Here is a 23,729-nt window from a genome sequence, read left to right on the forward strand (position 1 = left end):
ATTGTGGTGTGCGTCCAGCAGGTGATTGTGAGCAGTGGTAATCTTCTCGTTTGCCTCATTGTGGTGTGCGTCCAGCAGGTGATTGTGAGCAGTGGTAATCTCCTCGTTTGCCTCATTGTGTAGGTCCAGCAGGTGATTGTGAGCAGTGGTAATCTCCTCGTTTGCCTCATTGTGGTGTGCGTCCAGCAGGTGATTGTGAGCAGTGGTAATCTCCTCGTTTGCCTCATTGTGTGCGTCCAGCAGGTGATTGTGAGCAGTGGTAATCTCCTCGTTTGCCTCATTGTGGTGTGCGTCCAGCAGGTGATTGTGAGCAGTGGTAATCTCCTCGTTTGCCTCATTGTGTGCATCCAGCAGGTGATTGTGAGCAGTGGTAATCTTCTCGTTTGCCTCATTGTGTAGGTCCAGCAGGTGATTGTGAGCAGTGGTAATCTCCTCGCTTGCCTCATTGTGTAGGTCCAGCAGGTGATTGTGAGCAGTGGTAATCTCCTCGTTTGCCTCATTGTGTGCGTCCAGCAGGTGATTGTGAGCAGTGGTAATCTTCTCGTTTGCCTCACTGTGTGGGTCCAGCAGGTGATTGTGAGCAGTGGTAATCTCCTCGTTTGCCTCATTGTGTGCGTCCAGCAGGTGATTGTGAGCAGTGGTAATCTCCTCGTTTGCCTCATTGTGGTGTGCGTCCAGCAGGTGATTGTGAGCAGTGGTAATCTCCTCGTTTGCCTCATTGTGTGCGTCCAGCAGGTGATTGTGAGCAGTGGTAATCTTCTCGTTTGCCTCATTGTGGTGTGCGTCCAGCAGGTGATTGTGAGCAGTGGTAATCTCCTCGTTTGCCTCATTGTGGTGTGCGTCCAGCAGGTGATTGTGAGCAGTGGTAATCTCCTCGTTTGCCTCACTGTGTGGGTCCAGCAGGTGATTGTGAGCAGTGGTAATCTCCTCGTTTGCCTCATTGTGTGCGTCCAGCAGGTGATTGTGAGCAGTGGTAATCTTCTCATTTGCCTCACTGTGTGGGTCCAGCAGGTGATTGTGAGCAGTGGTAATCTCCTCGTTTGCCTCATTGTGTGCGTCCAGCAGGTGATTGTGAGCAGTGGTAATCTTCTCGTTTGCCTCATTGTGGTGTGCGTCCAGCAGGTGATTGTGAGCAGTGGTAATCTCCTCGTTTGCCTCATTGTGGTGTGCGTCCAGCAGGTGATTGTGAGCAGTGGTAATCTCCTCGTTTGCCTCATTGTGTAGGTCCAGCAGGTGATTGTGAGCAGTGGTAATCTCCTCGTTTGCCTCATTGTGTGCGTCCAGCAGGTGATTGTGAGCAGTGGTAATCTCCTCGTTTGCCTCATTGTGTGCGTCCAGCAGGTGATTGTGAGCAGTGGTAATCTCGTTTGCCTCATTGTGGTGTGCGTCCAGCAGGTGATTGTGAGCAGTGGTAATCTCGTTTGCCTCATTGTGTAGGTCCAGCAGGTGATTGTGAGCAGTGGTAATCTCCTCGTTTGCCTCATTGTGGTGTGCGTCCAGCAGGTGATTGTGAGCAGTGGTAATCTCCTCGTTTGCCTCATTGTGTGCGTCCAGCAGGTGATTGTGAGCAGTGGTAATCTCCTCGTTTGCCTCATTGTGGTGTGCGTCCAGCAGGTGATTGTGAGCAGTGGTAATCTCCTCGTTTGCCTCATTGTGGTGTGCGTCCAGCAGGTGATTGTGAGCAGTGGTAATCTCCTCGTTTGCCTCATTGTGTAGGTCCAGCAGGTGATTGTGAGCAGTGGTAATCTCCTCGTTTGCCTCATTGTGTGCGTCCAGCAGGTGATTGTGAGCAGTGGTAATCTTCTCGTTTGCCTCATTGTGGTGTGCGTCCAGCAGGTGATTGTGAGCAGTGGTAATCTCCTTGTTTGCCTCATTGTGGTGTGCGTCCAGCAGGTGATTGTGAGCAGTGGTAATCTCGTTTGCCTCATTGTGTAGGTCCAGCAGGTGATTGTGAGCAGTGGTAATCTCCTCGTTTGCCTCATTGTGGTGAGCGTCCAGCAGGTGATTGTGAGCAGTGGTAATCTCGTTTGCCTCATTGTGTAGGTCCAGCAGGTGATTGTGAGCAGTGGTAATCTCGTCGTTTGCCTCATTGTGTGCGTCCAGCAGGTGATTGTGAGCAGTGGTAATCTCCTCGTTTGCCTCATTGTGGTGAGCGTCCAGCAGGTGATTGTGAGCAGTGGTAATCTCCTCCAGCTTCCCTATGTGCAGTTCTATCTCCAATGTGCACAATGTCCTGCTGTAATGCAGTGACGGCTGAGGTGACGTCTCCGTGTACGCCGGCTTTAGTGGGTCCTCTGTAATGGGGGAGAGCTGTGCCCGATGTCAGGTACAGCAGATTCTTGCGGTTTTGTGTCTGGAGGTCTCTCTGGGCTGTTGGATGGTGAGATGCTCAGGTCCTCTGTCAGGGTGTGATGCTCCTGTGCTGGTCTGGGGCTGTATGCGCTCTTATCCGGCGAGGTCTGACCCGATGGCAGTGGATCAGACCTCATGAAGCGCTCTGCAGAGTCGCCAGTGCTACGGCGGCCATCTTGATTTTTCGTGGGCGCCGGCACAAAGACAGAGATTCTGCCCGATGCCGCGTCCCTGCTCCTCGTAGTGCGCCCACCGCTGACCGGAGTGTCCAGGTGCTGCGTCGTTTCGAGGGGAATTCTCAGTTGTTCGGTAGTGCTATGAGCCACTTACAGGCCGATACTACTGGCGGCCGCTCAGCTCCTCATCCAGACATCCCCCCCCCCCCCCTACTTATCTCCTTAAAAGCAGAGCCACAATGATGCCATAAACCAACCATGGAACAGCAGCCCATGAAACAGCGGCCATTTATAGGCGGAGACTTAAGTAACTTAAGGAGAGAGGGTGGAAGCAATGCACTCTGGGAAATCAAGCACTATGTCACAGAGAGCGATGCAACAAGCCAATCCTCTACAGCAATAGTGGGGAACCCTCTTTCTGCCAAGGGCCATTTGGATACCAACCTTGAGGGCCGTACAAATTGTGCGCCAAGTCATCCCACAAAGTACGTCCTGACGCCGGCACTGGTGTCCGGACGTAATCTTAGATGGCACGCGTCTCCCCGTTCAGGAGTGAACACTGTGTGCACATGCTCGCAAAGCAAAAATAAATAAAAGGGCTGACAGACGTCAAAATACAGCTGACGGACCAACCACTGTGGTCCCCGGGAATCTGGCCGGAGGCCGGATTAAAGGTCTTCAGGGACTGTAAACGGCATGAGGTTCCCCACACACATCACAAAGGCAGCTGACTTGCCTGGTGCTACTGCGGGGTAACCCCACCAGTAGGAGGCGTCCCTGACAAATCCGGGAGTTTGTGATGTCATCACCAGGGGGCGGGGCTGACAACCTGTCACACGATATACAGGCTGGTTGTCAGCAATAACAGATGAATTGGTGCAAAGGTGTGTGACCACATCATACGTTAGGCACCTTACTGAATGGTGGTGTGGTCACTGTGGGAGCAGGTCCAGATATAAGGAATCTTGTGTTTTAAAATATTTATTTTCTATAAAAGCGGGGTTTGGCGCCGACGTTCTCTGCCGGAGTCGTTTATTTACAGTTCAGTAAGAAAATATGAATCTGCTGCAGTATAAAGCATTGCCCGGGCTGGTTTCGGGGCAGGGGTCCTGGCCAGGTCCCGGGAGATAGGTCTCCGAACAGCAAAGTTAGCAGCTGTCCATTAAAGACCGCAGAACAAACACACGACAACATCTGGAGCTATTCAGTCACTGTCGGAGCCCACCGCCGCCGAACCCTTCCGCTTCCTCTTTGAGGGTTTTGGTTTTGCGTCTTCCTCCTCCTAAATGTGACAATGGGAAAATAGAATGTGACCCCAAATCCACTCTCGCCCCAATCCCGACTTCCCCCACACAGACCCCTAAAAAAAGAACTAATAAAGTGCCCAGTCCCCAACCAGGCGGCCATCGCCTCTCCTCCCTGATCCTCTCCCCAACCAGGCGGCCGCTCTCCTCCCTGATCCTCTCCACAACCAGGCGGCCGTCGCCTCTCCTCCCTGATCCTCTCCCCCAACCAGGTGGCCGTCGCCTCTCCTCCCTGATCCTCTCCCCCAACCAGGCGGCCGTCGCCTCTCCTCCCTGATCCTCTCCCCCAACCAGGCGGCCGTCGCCTCTCCTCCCTGATCCTCTCCCCAACCAGGCGGCCGTCGCCTCTCCTCCCTGATCCTCTCCCCAACCAGGCGGCCGTCGCCTCTCCTCCCTGATCCTCTCCCCAACCAGGCGGCCGTCGCCTCTCCTCAACCAGGCAGCCATCGCCTCTCCTCCCTGATCCTCTCCCCAACCAGGCGGCCGTCGCCTCTCCTCCCTGATCCTCTCCCCAACCAGGCGGCCGTCGCCTCTCCTCCCTGATCCTCTCCCCAACCAGGCGGCCGTCGCCTCTCCTCAACCAGGCAGCCATCGCCTCTCCTCCCTGATCCTCTCCCCAACCAGGCGGCCGTCGCCTCTCCTCAACCAGGCAGCCGTTGCATCTCCTTCCTGGTCCTCTCCCCACTGGGAGGCAATCATCTCTCCTCCCTGATCCTCTCCCCAACCAGGCGGCCGTCGCCTCTCCTCAACCAGGCAGCCATTGCATCTCCTTCCTGGTCCTCTCCCCACTGGGAGGCAATCATCTCTCCTCCCTGATCCTCTCCCCAACCAGGCGGCCGTCGCCTCTCCTTCCTGGTCCTCTCCCCACTGGGAGGCAATCATCTCTCCTCCCTGATCCTCTCCCCAACCAGGCGGCCGTCGCCTCTCCTTCCTGGTCCTCTCCCCACTGGGAGGCAATCATCTCTCCTCCCTGATCCTCTCTCCGCCAGGCTGCATTCACCTCTTTCCCCGCCCTGCCAGACAGCAGTCCCCCTTTACTCACCGAGGCGCTGCTGGACACCGACTCCTCCTCCGTGTTTGTGGGCTGTGCGGTGTTCTTCCTGCTGCGAGGACTTGTCATGGGGCCTTTCCTCCTGCTCTTGGGGGGTTTGGTGGAGTCTTCATACTCCTCAGCCAGTGCAAAAAGGTCGCTGAACCTTAATTAATGGCAGAAAGAAGTTCTCAGCACCGAGCCCAGTATACACACCCAGTACCCACAATGACCACAAGGTGGCAGCCAAACCAAGTATATGTCTCTCCTCACCGCACGCACAAGTTGGGGCGCACCGCACTTACTTCATCTTGTGCACCTCGTCACAGCTGGCCTGGACATGCTGCAGAGCCTGCAAGATGGGCGTCTGGCTGAAAACTAAGAAAAAGACCCTGTTACAAAGCAGCGAATAGACCTAGGACCCCAGATCAGTTATACCAAGGTAGATCTATATAAGGTGGATACAAAAAGTCTACACACCCTTATAAAATGCAAGATTTTGTTGTGTAAAAACCAACAAAGAATCATCATCTCAGGACTTTTCCCTTCTTGAACCCCTTAATGACCTATGACGTATAATTAAGTCATCGGCCATGTTCCTACCTTTGATGCAGGCTCACATGCTGAGCCCGCATCTTTCCCTGAAATTGATGGCTGATTTAATCAGCCATTTAGTGCCTCTAACAGCCGTGGGTGGATCCGAGATCCACCCACGTCTGTTAACCAGTGAAATGCCGTTGTCAATCCCACCCATCGGCGCCCGTGTCACATACGCCGGTCTTCGATGGGTTGGCATGACAACCCAGGGTCTGCAGGAGACCCCTGTGGTTGTCATTGCTGGGGTGCTATGAGCGCCGCCTAGCAGATAAGCATTTCTGCTGAGTGTAACACAGGCGATCAGATGATCGCAGCTTACAGCAGGTAAAAAATAATAAAAAAAAGGTTTTAAAAATATAAAAAAAATATATATATAAAAGCTCAAATCATCGCCATTCGCCCCATTCAAAAAAAAAATAAAAAATCAAATATACACATAAATGGTATCGCCGCGTTCAGATTCACCCGATCTATCAATATCAAGGGCTGTGGGTGCCTGCCAAAAGCGGGGTGCTGCTCATTGGAGTAGTTGGCCCTGGATGCCCCAAAGTCACCGAGGTTCTAATCCCCGGCGGGCCAGTGAAAGGGTGAGACAGTGTCATTTGCACCATCTTGTGTGCTTGCTGGGACAGTACGTGATCCAATAAAGCCTTACCGGAGGGTGGTACCCTCACCCTGTGTTGTCTGAGTAGTGTTGTGCCCACAGGGAAGGAGTGCGGGCATTCAGGGGGATGAGCCCTGGCCTGTGCAGTCTTCCTAAAGATAGCTAGGCCAGAGAACGAGACCCGCTGACCTCACATCTCCACAGGTAGCCCGCGACACGGGAGGGGGCAGTAGCCCGCGACACGGGAGGGAGCAGTAGCCCGCGACACGGGAGGGGGCAGTAGCCCGCGACACGGGAGGGAGCAGTAGCCCGCGACACGGGAGGGAGCAGTAGCCCGCGACACGGGAGGGGGCAGTAGCCCGCGACACGGGAGGGAGCAGTAGCCCGCGACACGGGAGGGAGCAGTAGCCCGCGACACGGGAGGGGGCAGTAGCCCGCGACACGGGAGGGAGCAGTAGCCCGCGACACGGGAGGGAGCAGTAGCCCGCGACACGGGAGGGGGCAGTAGCCCGCGACACGGGAGGGAGCAGTAGCCCGCGACACGGGAGGGGGCAGTAGCCCGCGACACGGGAGGGGGCAGTAGCCCGCGACACGGGAGGGGGCAGTAGCCCGCGACACGGGAGGGGGCAGTAGCCCGCGACACGGGAGGGGGCAGTAGCCCGCGACACGGGAGGGAGCAGTAGCCCGCGACACGGGAGGGAGCAGTAGCCCGCGACACGGGAGGGAGCAGTCGTTGTGACAGGATGTGTTGCAGGGGGGCGGTAGCCTGTGACAGGATGTGTTGCAGGGGGGCGGTAGCCTGTGACCGGATGTGTTGCAGGGGGGCGGTAGCCTGTGACCGGATGTGTTGCAGGGGGGCGGTAGCCTGTGACCGGATGTGTTGCAGGGGGGCGGTAGCCTGTGACAGGATGTGTTGCAGGGGGGCGGTAGCCCGTCGTGCAGGAGGCGGTAGCCGGCAGTCACTTACAGTTCTGCTTGGTGTTGGACAGGTTCAGCCGCAGATTATCCAGATGCTCCAGGATCTGCTCCAACGTCAGCTGCGCCAGCTTACTGCTCGAGCTCCGCAAACTGTGGAAGAGGGAGGAGTCATCAAATCCCAGACCACACCCACCCTGAAAGGGGCAGTCTTTAGAAAGTCCAGATGACACGCCCCCATGCATGCCCACCTGCTCCTGTATTTGGGGCTGCGTCTCTGGAGCAGTGTAGAGTCGGGTATGGGAGCAGCAGTGGGACCATCTCTCTCTCAGGTTTATGGCGCAGGGTGTGGAGCTTAGCTGAGGTATCGGACCCCCACAGCAGAGGACAGTGGTAACGAGTCTTGCTCCACAGGGAGCCATGCTGCTCGGGGGCATGTACTAGTGGGAGCAGGAGGCCGCGGCGGGGGAGCAGGAGGCCGCGGCGGGGGAGCAGGAGGCCGCGGCGGGGGAGCAGGAGGCCGCGGCGGGGGAGCAGGAGGCCGCGGAGGGGGAGCAGGAGGCCGCGGAGGGGGAGCAGGAGGCCGCGGAGGGGGAGCAGGAGGCCGCGGAGGGGGAGCAGGAGGCCGCGGCGGGGGAGCAGGAGGCCGCGGAGGGGGAGCAGGAGGCCGCGGCGGGGGAGCAGGAGGCCGCGGAGGGGGAGCAGGAGGCCGCGGCGGGGGAGCAGTCACTCACCTCTGCCGCTTGCGGGGGAGGCTGTTGTTCTTGATGAGTAGGGACTTTATGTGCTCGGCCAGGGGGTCGTCGTGTTTCAGGCACCAGTGTCGCAGGATGCTGGTGGTGAACTGGTCATCGGGGTGATAGGGGCGACTCAGCACCATCTTCACCATTTCTTCTGTAGGCCTGAATCAACGATCGGGGTGGTGGGGGACAAAACATGGTAGTGAATATGGGAATGATCTGTCCTCCTTTTCCCGCGATCTTCCCATCTCTGCCCCCGCCCCTCTTTATGCCCCGGTTCTCTGCCCCCGCCCCTCTTTATGCCCCAGTGCCGGTTCTCTGCCCCCGCCCCTCTTTACGCCCCGGTTCTCTGCCCCCGCCCCTCTTTATGCCCCAGTGCCGGTTCTCTGCCCCCGCCCCTCTTTACGCCCCGGTTCTCTGCCCCCGCCCCTCTTTATGCTCCAGTGCTGGTTCTCGGCCCCCGCCCCTCTTTACGCCCCGGTTCTCTGCCCCCGCCCCTCTTTATGCCCCAGTGCCGGTTCTCTGCCCCCGCCCCTCTTTATGCCCCAGTGCCGGTTCTCTGCCCCCGCCCCTCTTTATGCTCCAGTGCCGGTTCTCTGCCCCCGCCCCTCTTTATGCCCCAGTGCCGGTTCTCTGCCCCCGCCCCTCTTTATGCTCCAGTGCTGGTTCTCTACCCCCGCCCCTCTCTATGCCCCAGTGCCGGTTCTCTGCCCCCGCCCCTCTTTATGCTCCAGTGCCGGTTCTCTGCCCCCGCCCCTCTTTATGCTCCAGTGCCGGTTCTCTGCCCCCGCCCCTCTCTATGCCCCAGTGCCGGTTCTCTGCCCCCGCCCCTCTCTATGCCCCAGTGCCGGTTCTCTGCCCCCGCCCCTCTCTATGCCCCAGTGCCGGTTCTCTGCCCCCGCCCCTCTTTATGCCCCAGTGCCGGTTCTCTGCCCCCGCCCCTCTTTATGCCCCAGTGCCGGTTCTCTGCCCCCGCCCCTCTTTATGCCCCAGTGCCGGTTCTCTGCCCCCGCCCCTCTTTATGCTCCAGTGCTGGTTCTCTGCCCCCGCCCCTCTCTATGCCCCAGTGTCGGTTCTCTGCCCCCGCCCCTCTTTATGCCCCAGTGCTGGTTCTCTGCCCCCGCCCCTCTCTATGCCCCAGTGCCGGTTCTCTGCCCGCCCCTCTCTATGCCCCAGTGCCGGTTCTCTGCCCCCGCCCCTCTCTATGCCCCAGTGCCGGTTCTCTGCCCCCGCCCCTCTTTATGCCCCAGTGCCGGTTCTCTGCCCCCGCCCCTCTTTATGCCCCAGTGCCGGTTCTCTGCCCCCGCCCCTCTTTATGCCCCAGTGCCGGTTCTCTGCCCCCGCCCCTCTTTATGCTCCAGTGCTGGTTCTCTGCCCCCGCCCCTCTCTATGCCCCAGTGTCGGTTCTCTGCCCCCGCCCCTCTTTATGCCCCAGTGCCGGTTCTCTGCCCCCGCCCCTCTTTATGCTCCAGTGCTGGTTCTCTGCCCCCGCCCCTCTCTATGCCCCAGTGTCGGTTCTCTGCCCCCGCCCCTCTTTATGCTCCAGTGCTGGTTCTCTACCCCCGCCCCTCTCTATGCCCCAGTGCCGGTTCTCTGCCCCCGCCCCTCTTTATGCCCCAGTGCTGGTTCTCTGCCCCCGCCCCTCTCTATGCCCCAGTGTCGGTTCTCTGCCCCCGCCCCTCTTTATGCTCCAGTGCTGGTTCTCTGCCCCCGCCCCTCTCTATGCCCCAGTGCCGGTTCTCTGCCCCCGCCCCTCTTTATGCCCCAGTGCCGGTTCTCCGCCCCTGCTCCTCTCTATGCCTCGGTGCTGGCTCCAGTATTACGATGCCGGGCTCTTATCTCTCTCCAGCCATTGTCTTCCTCTTCACAATGGGGGGATTCATTACAGAGCGCAGCTCTGCAGCCTTGTACAGATTGGACTCTATGCTAATTACTGATTAACCGTCATGCGCCTCCCGCTCCGCAGGAAGAGGGACGATCACAGCGCGGCCCGCCACCCACCACGGCAGACACCAGGAGAAGTGTCCGCAGCTGCCACTCCAAACACTGCAGTCAACCAGATGGCAGCAGCGCCAACAGCACAACGCTGCCCCGAGGATGACCGCCCCTCCTACCCCCCTCATTACTGTGGTCGAAGACAACACCCCCATTCCCGAACACACTGTACCCGCCATGGACCATCACTCACTTCTCGCGCCTCAGCTGCAGCAGCAGGCAGGACAGCGCCTCGGGGTGCTCTGCAATCACAGAAGGTCAGGGGGGGGGTTCACAAATTTTTGCACAGACAAGTAGTGACGCTGAAGATGATGGGACACGGACCTTTGTACTTCAGGTGCTGGAGGATGGGGATTATAGTCTCCAGAGGAACGTTGTGCGCCAGGAACAGCTGCCAGGTACAGTACTGCTCGAAGGTCTCCCAGTCCAGGCTCTGAACTGCATGACACAGGGGGCACTTACTTATCCACACCAACTCCCATCATACCATACACCGGCCCCGCCCGAGGGCGTACTACTTACTCAGGATGTTGAGCACAGAGTCCTTGCGGAACATCACCAGGTTCCCCATCATGACGTGGCACACCAGCTCCTGCAGCTGCGGGGAGAGATCTGGTCACAGCCCGGTCCGGCTCACACAGCGGCGGACCGCCGGGCCGGGAAACAGCACAGGTCCTGCAAGTGACATCACTGTACCTGGGCGGAGTCAATCACCGCAACAATCATGTTCAGCAGCTCCCCGCTGCGGAGGGTCTCATCTGGGAACTGATGGTGAAGAAGAGGAGAAGGTGAGAGCTGCCAGCGGGGCCCAGGCTCCCCCCGACACCGCCCCGCGGGGCCCAGGCTCCCCCCCGACACCGCCCCGCGGGGCCCAGGCTGGCCCCCGACACCGCCCCGCGGGGCCCAGGCTGGCCCCCGACACCGCCCCGCGGGGCCCAGGCTGGCCCCCGACACCGCCCCGCGGGGCCCAGGCTGGCCCCCGACACCGCCCCGCGGGGCCCAGGCTGGCCCCCGACACCGCCCCGCGGGGCCCAGGCTGGCCCCCGACACCGCCCCGCGGGGCCCAGGCTGGCCCCCGACACCGCCCCGCGGGGCCCAGGCTGGCCCCCGACACCGCCCCGCGGGGCCCAGGCTCCCCCCGACACCGCCCCGCGGGGCCCAGGCTCCCCCCGACACCGCCCCGCGGGGCCCAGGCTGCGCCCCCGACACCGCCCCGCGGGGCCCAGGCTGCCCCCCCGACACTGCCCCGCGGGGCCCAGGCACTCACCTCGCTGTATATGGAGGGGGTCAGGTAGCACAGCAGCCGCACGTCATCCTCCTGGCAGGCCTTCATGTCCATCATCAGACAGGTGTGCAGGTCTCCCAGCTGCGTGGCCTGAGCGAACGACTCGTACAGGTTCATCTTCCCCGCCGCTGCTTTACTGCAGTCAGAGAGAGCAAGGGTTAATGCCGGAGACCCCACTGCCAGCACAACGCCAGCAGCGGGTGACACCAGGACAGGAAGGAGACGGTGAGTGGAGAGATTAATGCACAGTAATGAAACGACCGGACAGGATGAGTGGTAATGAGGGGAAGGAAGTGAGCCGGGCGGGGGAGGGCAGGTAGCACCGCGGGAGTAACGCAGCGCCCTCACCTGGAGGAGGTAGCACCGCGGGAGTAACGCAGCGCCCTCACCTGGAGGAGGTAGCACCGCAGGAGTAACACCGCGCCCTCACCTGGAAGCAGGTAGCACCGCGGGAGTAACACCGCGCCCTCACCTGGAGGCAGGTAGCACCGCGGGAGTAACGCAGCGCCCTCACCTGGGGGCAGGTAGCACCGCAGGAGTAACACCGCGCCCTCACCTGGAGGCAGGTAGCACCGCGGGAGTAACGCAGCGCCCTCACCTGGGGGCAGGTAGCACCGCGGGAGTAACGCATCGCCCTCACCTGGGGGCAGGTAGCACCGCAGGAGTAACACCGCGCCCTCACCTGGAGGCAGGTAGCACCGCGGGAGTAACGCAGCGCCCTCACCTGGAGGAGGTAGCACCGCGGGAGTAACGCAGCGCCCTCACCTGGAGGAGGTAGCACCGCAGGAGTAACACCGCGCCCTCACCTGGGGGCAGGTAGCACCGCGGGAGTAACGCAGCGCCCTCACCTGGGGGCAGGTAGCACCGCGGGAGTAACGCAGCGCCCTCACCTGGGGGCAGGTAGCACCGCGGGAGTAACACCGCGCCCTCACCTGGGGGCAGGTAACACCGCGGGAGTAACACCGCGCCCTCACCTGGGGGCAGGTAGCACCGCGGGAGTAACGCCGCGCCCTCACCTGGGGGCAGGTAGCACCGCGGGAGTAACGCAGCGCCCTCACCTGGGGGCAGGTAGCACCGCGGGAGTAACGCAGCGCCCTCACCTGGAGGAGGTAGCACCGCGGGAGTAACGCAGCGCCCTCACCTGGAGGAGGTAGCACCGCAGGAGTAACACCGCGCCCTCACCTGGAGGCAGGTAGCACCGCGGGAGTAACGCAGCGCCCTCACCTGGAGGCAGGTAGCACCGCGGGAGTAACGCAGCGCCCTCACCTGGAGGCAGGTAGCACCGCGGGAGTAACGCAGCGCCCTCACCTGGAGGAGGCAGCACCGCGGGAGTAACGCAGCGCCCTCACCTGGAGGAGGTAGCACCGCGGGAGTAACGCAGCGCCCTCACCTGGAGGAGGTAGCACCGCGGGAGTAACGCAGCGCCCTCACCTGGGGGCAGGTAGCACCGCGGGAGTAACGCAGCGCCCTCACCTGGAGGAGGTAGCACCGCGGGAGTAACGCAGCGCCCTCACCTGGAGGAGGTAGCACCGCGGGAGTAACGCAGCGCCCTCACCTGGAGGAGGTAGCGCCGCGGGAGTAACGCAGCGCCCTCACCTGGGGGCAGGTAGCGCCGCGGGAGTAACGCAGCGCCCTCACCTGGGGGCAGGTAGCGCCGCGGGAGTAACGCAGCGCCCTCACCTGGGGGCAGGTAGCGCCGCGGGAGTAACGCAGCGCCCTCACCTGGGGGCAGGTAGCGCCGCGGGAGTAACGCAGCGCCCTCACCTGGGGGCAGGTAGCGCCGCGGGAGTAACGCAGCGCCCTCACCTGGGGGCAGGTAGCGCCGCGGGAGTAACGCAGCGCCCTCACCTGGGGGCAGGTAGCGCCGCGGGAGTAACGCAGCGCCCTCACCTGGGGGCAGGTAGCGCCGCGGGAGTAACGCAGCGCCCTCACCTGGGGGCAGGTGGCACCGGGGGAGTAACGCAGCGCCCTCACCTGGGGGCAGGTAGCACCGCGGGAGTAACGCAGCGCCCTCACCTGGGGGCAGGTAGCGCCGCGGGAGTAACGCAGCGCCCTCACCTGGGGGCAGGTAGCACCGGGGGAGTAACGCAGCGCCCTCACCTGGCCTTCAGGTAGTACAGCAAGTGGTAGCCAATCTTGGGCTGCTTCTGGTAAAGTTCGGACAGGAGATCGAGGAGCAGAGAGAATCCATTGCTGTCCTCCTGCATCTGGATCAGGTTTCTGGAAGAAGCAGAAGGGGTGACGTTTCTTATCAGTGGGGGGGACACGACCGGGACGAGAGCAGGGCAGGGGGGGGGGGGACTGGGACGAGAGCGGGACGGGGGAGAGGGGGGGGGGACCGGGACGAGAGCTGGACGGGGGAGAGGGGGGGGGACCGGGACAAGAGCTGGACGGGGGAGAGGGGGGGGGGGACCGGGACGAGAGCGGGACAGGGGAGAGGGACCGGGACGAGAGCGGGACGGGGGAGAGGGGGACCGGGACGGGGGAGAGGGGGGGGGACCGGGACGAGAGCGGGACGGGGGAGAGGGGGGGGGACCGGGACGAGAGCGGGACGGGGGAGAGGGGACCGGGATGAGAGCGGGACGGGGACGAGGGAGCGGGACGGGGGAGACCGGGACGAGAGCGGGACGGGGGAGAGGGGGGGGGGGGGGACCGGGACGAGAGCGGGACGGGGGAGAGGGGGGGGGGACCGGGACGAGAGCGGGACGGGGGAGAGGGGGGGGGGGGACCGGGACGAGAGCGGGACGGGGGACCGGGACGAGAGCGGGACGGGGGAGAACCGGGACGAGAGCGGGACGGGGGAGAGGGGGGGGGGGACCGGGACGAGAGCTGGACGGGGGAGAGGGGGGGGACCGGGACGAGAGCTGGGCGGGGGAGAGGGGGGGGGGACCGGGACAAGAGCGGGACGGGGGAGAGGGGGGGACCGGGACGAGAGCTGGGCGGGGGAGAGGGGGGGGACCGGGACGAGAGCTGGGCGGGGGAGAGGGGGGGGGGCGGGACGAGAGCGGGGCGGGGGAGGGGGACCGGGGCGGGGGAGGGGGGGACCGGGGCGAGAGGACTCACCTGAATATCAGGTATAGTGGCTTTCCCACCGACTCCTCCAGAGACCTGTGAATAAACACAGGACAATAAGGGAGAGCAGAGGAGGCGGCGGCCAGCGGGCGCACGGGACGAGGCGGCGGCCAGCGGGCGCACGGGACGAGGCGGCGGCCAGCGGGCGCACGGGACGAGGCGGCGGCCAGCGGGCGCACGGGACGAGGCGGCGGCCAGCGGGCGCACGGGACGAGGCGGCGGCCAGCGGGCGCACGGGACGAGGCGGCGGCCAGCGGGCGCACGGGACGAGGCGGGTAACTTACTCCTCTGTGATCTCCTCCGGTAGGACCTCACCACGGAAATGCGCCTTGAATAGCTCCTGGAGGCAGGATGCCAGCACCGACAGCTGCTCCGAGTCAAAGTCGTCCTGTGCGGGGGAGGGGAGCAGATGTTACCAGTGATGACATCATTCACCACGTAGCCCCCGGATGCACATCTGTGATGTCACTCACCTCTAGGATCTGCTCCACGATGTCCTGCATCAGTTCGCACTGCGACTCCATGTCACTGCAACACAAGCGCATAGGAGGGCATGAGACAGGGTGAGGTCCTTACCATATGCAACATCAGGGGGTACGGAGCCCCCCACTTGCAAGCCCTCATACCTCTCCTTCTGCAGGGCGACCACCTTGTCACGGAGCGGCTCCTCCAGCTGCTCCAGGTATGGGGTGATGTCTACGGGCTCCTCGATGATTGGTTCCTTGATGGGGTGGAAGCGGAACTCCCTCTTTTTCCCTGTAGGGGGCGAGACCCCGATACCATCTATATAATAGGAACTGCGCTATTAAATCTGTATGGTACAATACCGGGGGCCGCAAGGACCCCAGGGTGCAGTGCGATGCCCGAGGCAGGTGCAGCGCCATTACCGTTGTCTGCACTCTTGCTGTTCACCTCCTCCTCGTCGTCGCTGAAGGCGGCCTCCGCACTGTCGTAGCAGCTCTCGTCCTTGTCTGCGAGACCGCTGTCCATCTCCAGAGACGCCGGCTCCTCCGACTTTACTGGAAGAGCAGAGAGGGCGTTATAGTAAATGTGTCACCGCGCCCGCTGCCGTCCCCCCGCACCAGCACCGCGCAGGTACTGCACAGGACATCAGTGATGTCGTCACCGGCGGGAGAGTCAGAGCGGCAGACGCAGCGAGACGCCACATACTCACGTGCAGCCCTTACTTTCTGAGGACGGAGACGGCAGGTTACAGAACTCCGGGAACTTCTCTCTGAGCATCGAGCGCAGCTCCTTATCCAACTTAGGGTTGTGGAAGAGAGGGGCGAGATGTCTGCAGCAAGGAACAGAGGCGTCAGCGACTACACCTACACAGGAGAGGTGCGAGAAATACTACCGCACACAGGAGAGGTGCGAGAAATACTACCGCACGCAGGAGAGGTGCGAGAAATACTACCGCACGCAGGAGAGGTGCGAGAAATACTACCGCACACAGGAGAGGTGCGAGAAATACTACCGCACGCAGGAGAGGTGCGAGAAATACTATCACACGCAGGAGAGGTGCGACAAATACTACCGCACGCAGGAGAGGTGCAAGAAATACTACCGCACGCAGGAGAGGTGCAAGAAATACTACCGCACGCAGGAGAGGTGCGACAAATACTACCGCACGCAGGAGAGGTGCAAGAAATACTACCGCACGCAGGAGAGGGGCGACAAATACTACCGCACGCAGGAGAGGTGCGAGAAATACTACCGCACGCAGGAGAGGTGCGAGAAATACTACCACACGCAGGAGAGGTGCGACAAATACTACCGCACGCAGGAGAGGTGCAAGAAATACTACCGCACGCAGGAGAGGTGCAAGAAATACTACCGCACGCAGGAGAGGTGCAAGAAATACTACCGCACGCAGGAGAGGTGCAAGAAATACTACCGCACGCAGGAGAGGTGCGACAAATACTACCGCACGCAGGAGAGGTGCGAGAAATACTACCGCACGCAGGAGAGGTGCGAGAAATACTACCGCACGCAGGAGAGGTGCGACAAATACTACCGCACGCAGGAGAGGTGCGACAAATACTACCGCACGCAGGAGAGGTGCGACAAATACTACCGCACGCAGGAGAGGTGCGACAAATACTACCGCACGCAGGAGAGGTGCGACAAATACTACCGCACGCAGGAGAGGTGCGACAAATACTACCGCACGCAGGAGAGGTGCGACAAATACTACCGCACGCAGGAGAGGTGCGACAAATACTACCGCACGCAGGAGAGGTGCGACAAATACTACCGCACGCAGGAGAGGTGCGACAAATACTACCGCACACAGGAGAGGTGCGACAAATACTACCGCACACAGGAGAGGTGCGACAAATACTACCGCACACAGGAGAGGTGCGACAAATACTACCGCACACAGGAGAGGTGCGACAAATACTACCGCACACAGGAGAGGTGCGACAAATACTACCGCACGCAGGAGAGGTGCGACAAATATTACCGCACGCAGGAGAGGTGCGACAAATACTACCGCACGCAGGAGAGGTGCGACAAATACTACCGCACGCAGGAGAGGTGCGACAAATACTACCGCACGCAGGAGAGGTGCGACAAATACTACCGCACGCAGGAGAGGTGCGAGAAATACTACCGCACGCAGGAGAGGTGCGAGAAATACTACAGCACGCAGGAGAGGTGCGAGAAATACTACCGCACGCAGGAGAGGTGCGACAAATACTACAGCACGCAGGAGAGGGGCGACAAATACTACCGCACGCAGGAGAGGGGCGACAAATACTACCGCACGCAGGAGAGGGGCGACAAATACTACCGCACGCAGGAGAGGGGCGACAAATACTACCGCACGCAGGAGAGGGGCGACAAATACTACCGCACGCAGGAGAGGGGCGACAAATACTACCGCACGCAGGAGAGGGGCGACAAATACTACCGCACGCAGGAGAGGGGCGACAAATACTACCGCACGCAGGAGAGGGGCGACAAATACTACCGCACGCAGGAGAGGGGCGACAAATACTACCGCACGCAGGAGAGGGGCGACAAATACTACCGCACGCAGGAGAGGGGCGACAAATACTACCGCACGCAGGAGAGGGGCGACAAATACTACCGCACGCAGGAGAGGGGCGACAAATACTACCGCACGCAGGAGAGGGGCGACAAATACTACCGCACGCAGGAGAGGGGCGACAAATACTACCGCACGCAGGAGAGGGGCGACAAATACTACCGCACGCAGGAGAGGGGCGACAAATACTACCGCACGCAGGAGAGGGGCGACAAATACTACCGCACGCAAGAGAGGGGCGACAAATACTACCGCACGCAAGAGAGGGGCGACAAATACTACCGCACGCAGGAGAGGGGCGACAAATACTACCGCACGCAGGAGAGGGGCGACAAATACTACCGCACGCAGGAGAGGGGCGACAAATACTACCGCACGCAGGAGAGGGGCGACAAATACTACCGCACGCAGGAGAGGGGCGACAAATACTACCGCACGCAGGAGAGGGGCGACAAATACTACCGCACGCAGGAGAGGGGCGACAAATACTACCGCACGCAGGAGAGGGGCGACAAATACTACCGCACGCAGGAGAGGGGCGACAAATACTACCGCACGCAGGAGAGGGGCGACAAATACTACCGCACGCAGGAGAGGGGCGACAAATACTACCGCACGCAGGAGAGGGGCGACAAATACTACCGCACGCAGGAGAGGGGCGACAAATACTACCGCACGCAGGAGAGGGGCGACAAATACTACCGCACGCAGGAGAGGGGCGACAAATACTACCGCACGCAGGAGAGGGGCGACAAATACTACCGCACGCAGGAGAGGGGCGACAAATACTACCGCACGCAGGAGAGGGGCGACAAATACTACCGCACGCAGGAGAGGGGCGACAAATACTACCGCACGCAGGAGAGGGGCGACAAATACTACCGCACGCAGGAGAGGGGCGACAAATACTACCGCACGCAGGAGAGGGGCGACAAATACTACCGCACGCAGGAGAGGGGCGACAAATACTACCGCACGCAGGAGAGGGGCGACAAATAGTACCGCACGCAGGAGAGGGGCGACAAATAGTACCGCACACAGGAGAGGTGCGACAAATACTACTGCACAGGAGAGGTGTGACAAATAGTACCGAAAGCAGGGCAGGTTTATAGTGCTTATATACCTGTACACAGGGTCCGTACTATAGGAGTTATATTCTTATACATAGGAGCAGTATTATAGTAGTTATACAGTTATATGAAAAAGTTTGGGCACCCCTATTAATCTTAAGCGTATTGTTTTATAACAATTGGTGTTTTTGCAGCAGCTATTTCAGTTTGATCTATGTAATAACTGTTGGACACAGTAATGTTTCTGCCTTGAAATGAGGATTATTGTACTAACAGAAAATGTGCAATCTGCATTCAAACAAAATTTGACAGGTGCATAAGTATGCGCACCCTTATCATTTTTTTGTTTTAAATACTCCTACCTACTTTTTACTGACTTACTAAAGCACTTTTTTTGGTTTTGTAACCTCATTGAGCTTTGAACTTCATAGCCAGGTGTATGCAGTCATGAGAAAAGCTACTTAAAGTGGCCACTTGCAAGTTGTTCTCCTGTTTGAATCTCCTCTGAAGAGTGGCATCATGGGCTCCTCAAAACAACTGTCAAATGATCTGAAAACAAAGATTATTCAACATAGTTGTTCAGGGGAAGGATACAAAAAGCTGTCTCAGAGATTTAACCTGTCAGTTTCCACTGTGAGGAACATAGTAAGGAAATGGAAGAACACAGGGACAGTTCTTGTTAAGGCCAGAAGTGGCAGGCCAAGAAAAACATCAGAAAGGCAGAGAAAAAGAATGGTGAGATCAGTCAAGGACAATCCTCAGACCTCCTCCAGAGAGCTGCAGCATCAACTTGCTGCAGATGGTGTCACTGTGCATCGGTCAACTATACAACGCACTTTGCACAAGGAGAAGCTGTATGGGAGAGTGATGCGAAAGAAGCCGTTTCTGCAAGCACGCCACAAACAGAGTCGGCTGAGGTATGCAAAAGCACATTTGGAAAAGCCAATTTCTTTTTGGAAGAAGGTCCTGTGGACTGATGAAACCAAGATTGAGTTGTTTGGTCATACAAAAAGGCGTTATGCATGGCGGCAAAGAAACACAGCATTCCAAGAAAAACACTTGCTACCCACAGTAAAATTTGGTGGAGGTTCCATCATGCTTTGGGGCTGTGTGGCCAATGCCGGCACCGGGAATCTTGTTAAAGTTGAGGGACGCATGGATTCCACTCAGTATCAGCAGATTCTTGACAATAATGTTCAAAAATCAGTGACAAAGTTGAAGTTACGCAGGGGATGGATCTTTCAGCAAGACAATGATCCAAAACACCGCTCCAAATCTACTCAGGCATTCATGCAGAGGAACAATTACAATGTTCTGGAATGGCCATCCCAGTCCCCAGACCTGAATATCATTGAACATCTGTGGGATCATTTGAAGAGGGCTGTCCATGCTCGGGGGCGACCATCAAACTTTACTGAACTGGAATTGTTTTGTAAAGAGGAATGGTCAAAAATACTTTCATCCAGGATCCAGGAGATCATTAAAAGCTACAGGAAGCGACTAGAGGCAAAAGGAGGATCTACTAAATATTAATGTCACTTTTCTGGTGAGGTGCCCATACTTATGCACCTGTCACATTCTGTCTGAATGCAGATTGCACATTTTCTGTTAGTACAATAAACCTCATTTCAAGGCAGAAACATTACTGTGTCCAACAGTTATTACATATATCAAACTGAGATAGCTGCTGCAAAAACACCAATTTGTATAAAACAATACGCTTAAGATTAATAGGGGTGCCCAAACTTTTTCATATAACTATTCTTGTACATAGGAGCAGTATTATAGTAGTTATATTCTTGTATATAGGAGCAGTATTATAGTAGTTATATTCTTGTACATAGGAGCAGTATTATAGTAGTTATATTCTTGTACATAGGAGCAGTATTATAATAGTTATATTCTTGTACATAGGGGCAGTATTATAGTAGTTATATTCTTGTACATAGGAGCAGTATTATAATAGTTATATTCTTGTACATAGGGGCAGTATTATAGTAGTTATATTTTTGTACATAGGGGGCAGTATTATAGTAGTTATATTCTTGTACATAGGGGCAGTATTATAGTAGTTATATTCTTGTACATAGGGGGCAGTATTATAGTAGTTATATTCTTGCACACAGGGGTAGTATTATAGTAGTTATATTCTTGTACATAGGGGGCAGTATTATAGTAGTTATATTCTTGCACACAGGGGTAGTATTATAGTAGTTATATTCTTGTACATAGGGGGCAGTATTATAGTAGTTATATTCTTGTACATAGGGGGCAGTATTATAGTAGTTATATTCTTGCACACAGGGGTAGTATTATAGTAGTTATATTCTTGTACATAGGGGGCAGTATTATAGTAGTTATATTCTTGCACACAGGGGTAGTATTATAGTAGTTATATTCTTGTACATAGGGGGCAGTATTATAGTAGTTATATTCTTGTACATAGGGGGCAGTATTATAGTAGTTATATTCTTGCACACAGGGGTAGTATTATAGTAGTTATATTCTTGTACATAGGGGGCAGTATTATAGTAGTTATATTCTTGTACATAGGGGGCAGTATTATAGTAGTTATATTCTTGCACACAGGGGTAGTATTATAGTAGTTATACTCTTGCACATAGGAGCAGTATTATAGTAGTTATATTCTTGTACATAGGGGCAATATTATAGTAGTTATATTCTTGCACATAGGAGCAGTATTATAGTAGTTATATTCTTGTACATAGGGGCAATATTATAGTAGTTATATTCTTGCACATAGGAGCAGTATTATAGTAGTTATATTCTTGTACATAGGGGGCAGTATTATAGTAGTTATATTCTTGTACATAGGAGCAGTATTATAGTAGTTATATTCTTGTACATAGGGGCAATATTATAGTTATATTCTTGTACATAGGGGGCAGTATTATAGTAGTTACATTCTTGCACATAGGAGCAGTATTATAGTAGTTATATTCTTGTACATAGGGACAGTATTATAGTAGTTATATTCTTGCACATAGGAGCAGTATTATAGTAGTTATATTCTTGCACATAGGGGCAATATTATAGTAGTTATATTCTTGCACATAGGAGCAGTATTATAGTAGTTATATTCTTGTACATAGGGGGCAGTATTATAGTAGTTATATTCTTGTATATAGGGGCAGTATTATAGTAGTTATATTCTTGTACATAGGGGGCAGTATTATAGTAGTTATATTCTTGTACATAGGGGGCAGTATTATAGTAGTTATATTCTTGTACATAGGGGGCAGTATTATAGCAGTTATATTCTTGTACATAGGGGGCAGTATTATAGCAGTTATATTCTTGTACATAGGAGCAGTATTATAGTAGTTATATTCTTGTACATAGGAGCAGTATTATAGTAGTTATACTCTTGTACATAGGAGCAGTATTATAGCAGTTATATTCTTGTACATAGGAGCAGTATTATAGCAGTTATATTCTTGTACATAGGAGCAGTATTATAGTAGTTATATTCTTGTACATAGGAGCAGTATTATAGTAGTAATATTCTTGTACATAGGAGCAGTATTATAGTAGTTATATTCTTGTACATAGGGGGTAGTATTATAGTAGTTATATTCTTGTACATAGGGGGCAGTATTATAGTAGTTATATTCTTGTACATAGGGGGCAGTATTATAGTAGTTATATTCTTGTACATAGGGAGCAGTATTATAGTAGTTATATTCTTGTACATAGGGGCAGTATTATAGTAGTTATATTCTTGTACATAGGAGCAGTATTATAGTAGTTATATTCTTGTACATAGGAACAGTATTATAGTAGTTATATTCTTGTACATAGGAGCAGTATTATAGTAGTTATATTCTTGTACATAGGAACAGTATTATAGTAGTTATATTCTTGTACATAGGGGGCAGTATTATAGTAGTTATATTCTTGTACATAGGGGCAGTATTATAGTAGTTATATTCTTGTACATAGGGGGCAGTATTATAGTAGTTATATTCTTGTACATAGGGGGCAGTATTATAGTAGTTATATTCTTGTACATAGGGGGCAGTATTATAGTAGCTATATTCTTGTACATAGGGGCAGTATTATAGTAGTTATATTCTTGTACATAGGGGGCAGTATTATAGTAGTTATATTCTTGAACATAGGGGGCAGTATTATAGTAGTTAAATTCTTGTACATAGGAGCAGTATTATAGTAGTTATATTCTTGTACATAGGGGGCAGTATTATAGTAGTTATATTCCTATACATAGGGGCAGTATTATAGTAGTTATATTCTTGTACACAGGGGTGGTATTATAGTAGTTATATTCTTGTACATAGGGGGCAGTATTATAGTAGTTATATTCTTGTACATAGGGGCAGTATTATAGTAGTTATATTCTTGTACATAGGAGCAGTATTATAGTAGTTATATTCTTGTACATAGGGGCAGTATTATAGTAGTTATATTCTTGTACATAGGGGCAGTATTATAGTAGTTATATTCTTGTACATAGGGGCAGTATTATAGTAGTTATATTCTTGTACATAGGGGCAGTATTATAGTAGTTATATTCTTGTACATAGGGGGCAGTATTATAGTAGTTATATTCTTGCACACAGGGGTAGTATTATAGTAGTTATATTCTTGTACATAGGGGGCAGTATTATAGTAGATATATTCTTGTACATAGGAGCAGTATTATAGTAGTTATATTCTTGTACATAGGAGCAGTATTATAGTAGTTATATTCTTGTACATAGGAGCAGTATTATAGTAGTTATATTCTTGTACATAGGGGGCAGTATTATAGTAGTTATATTCTTGTACATAGGGGCAGTATTATAGTAGTTATATTCTTGTACATAGGAGCAGTATTATAATAGTTATATTCTTGTACATAGGAGCAGTATTATAGTAGTTATATTCTTGCACATAGGGAGTAGTATTATAGTAGTTATATTCTTGTACATAGGAGCAGTATTATAGTACTTATATTCTTGTACATAGGGTCAGTATTATAGTAGTTATATTCTTGTACATAGGGGCAGTATTATAGTAGTTATATTCTTGTACATAGGGGCAGTATTATAGTAGTTATATTCTTGTACATAGGGGGCAGTATTAAAGTAGTTATATTCTTGCACACAGGGGTAGTATTATAGTAGTTATATTCTTGTACATAGGGGGCAGTATTATAGTAGTTATATTCTTGCACACAGGGGTAGTATTATAGTAGTTATATTCTTGTACATAGGGGGCAGTATTATAGTAGTTATATTCTTGTACATAGGGGGCAGTATTATAGTAGTTATATTCTTGCACACAGGGGTAGTATTATAGTAGTTATATTCTTGTACATAGGGGGCAGTATTATAGTAGTTACATTCTTGCACATAGGAGCAGTATTATAGTAGTTATATTCTTGTACATAGGGGCAATATTATAGTAGTTATATTCTTGCACATAGGAGCAGTATTATAGTAGTTATATTCTTGTACATAGGGGCAATATTATAGTAGTTATATTCTTGCACATAGGAGCAGTATTATAGT

The 23,729-nt window shown here is 55.0% G+C and overlaps 1 protein-coding gene across 1 annotated transcript in view; it reads right to left on the reverse strand.

The window, feature by feature from the left end:
* Window positions 1-3,493: 3,493 nt before the first annotated feature.
* The window catches only part of INTS3 (integrator complex subunit 3), a 53,735-nt gene continuing 33,499 nt past the window's right edge, over window positions 3,494-23,729 (reverse strand). The window contains exons 11-27 of the mRNA XM_073637216.1: window positions 15,258-15,364; window positions 14,958-15,089; window positions 14,697-14,853; window positions 14,544-14,598; window positions 14,355-14,458; window positions 14,062-14,106; window positions 13,099-13,218; window positions 10,981-11,134; window positions 10,410-10,478; window positions 10,236-10,311; window positions 10,038-10,151; window positions 9,907-9,955; window positions 7,713-7,880; window positions 7,031-7,131; window positions 5,168-5,240; window positions 4,875-5,028; window positions 3,494-3,810 (exon numbers count right to left, since the gene is read on the reverse strand). Of these exons, the coding sequence (XP_073493317.1) occupies window positions 3,733-3,810; window positions 4,875-5,028; window positions 5,168-5,240; window positions 7,031-7,131; window positions 7,713-7,880; window positions 9,907-9,955; window positions 10,038-10,151; window positions 10,236-10,311; window positions 10,410-10,478; window positions 10,981-11,134; window positions 13,099-13,218; window positions 14,062-14,106; window positions 14,355-14,458; window positions 14,544-14,598; window positions 14,697-14,853; window positions 14,958-15,089; window positions 15,258-15,364 (1,756 nt within the window). The 3' untranslated portion in view covers window positions 3,494-3,732. The remainder of the gene's footprint in view (window positions 3,811-4,874; window positions 5,029-5,167; window positions 5,241-7,030; window positions 7,132-7,712; window positions 7,881-9,906; window positions 9,956-10,037; window positions 10,152-10,235; window positions 10,312-10,409; window positions 10,479-10,980; window positions 11,135-13,098; window positions 13,219-14,061; window positions 14,107-14,354; window positions 14,459-14,543; window positions 14,599-14,696; window positions 14,854-14,957; window positions 15,090-15,257; window positions 15,365-23,729) is intronic.

Source organism: Phyllobates terribilis, unplaced genomic scaffold, assembly GCF_046119375.1.
Source record: "Phyllobates terribilis strain yellow unplaced genomic scaffold, ASM4611937v1 Scaffold_6__1_contigs__length_29720123, whole genome shotgun sequence".
Classification (NCBI taxonomy): domain Eukaryota; kingdom Metazoa; phylum Chordata; class Amphibia; order Anura; family Dendrobatidae; genus Phyllobates; species Phyllobates terribilis.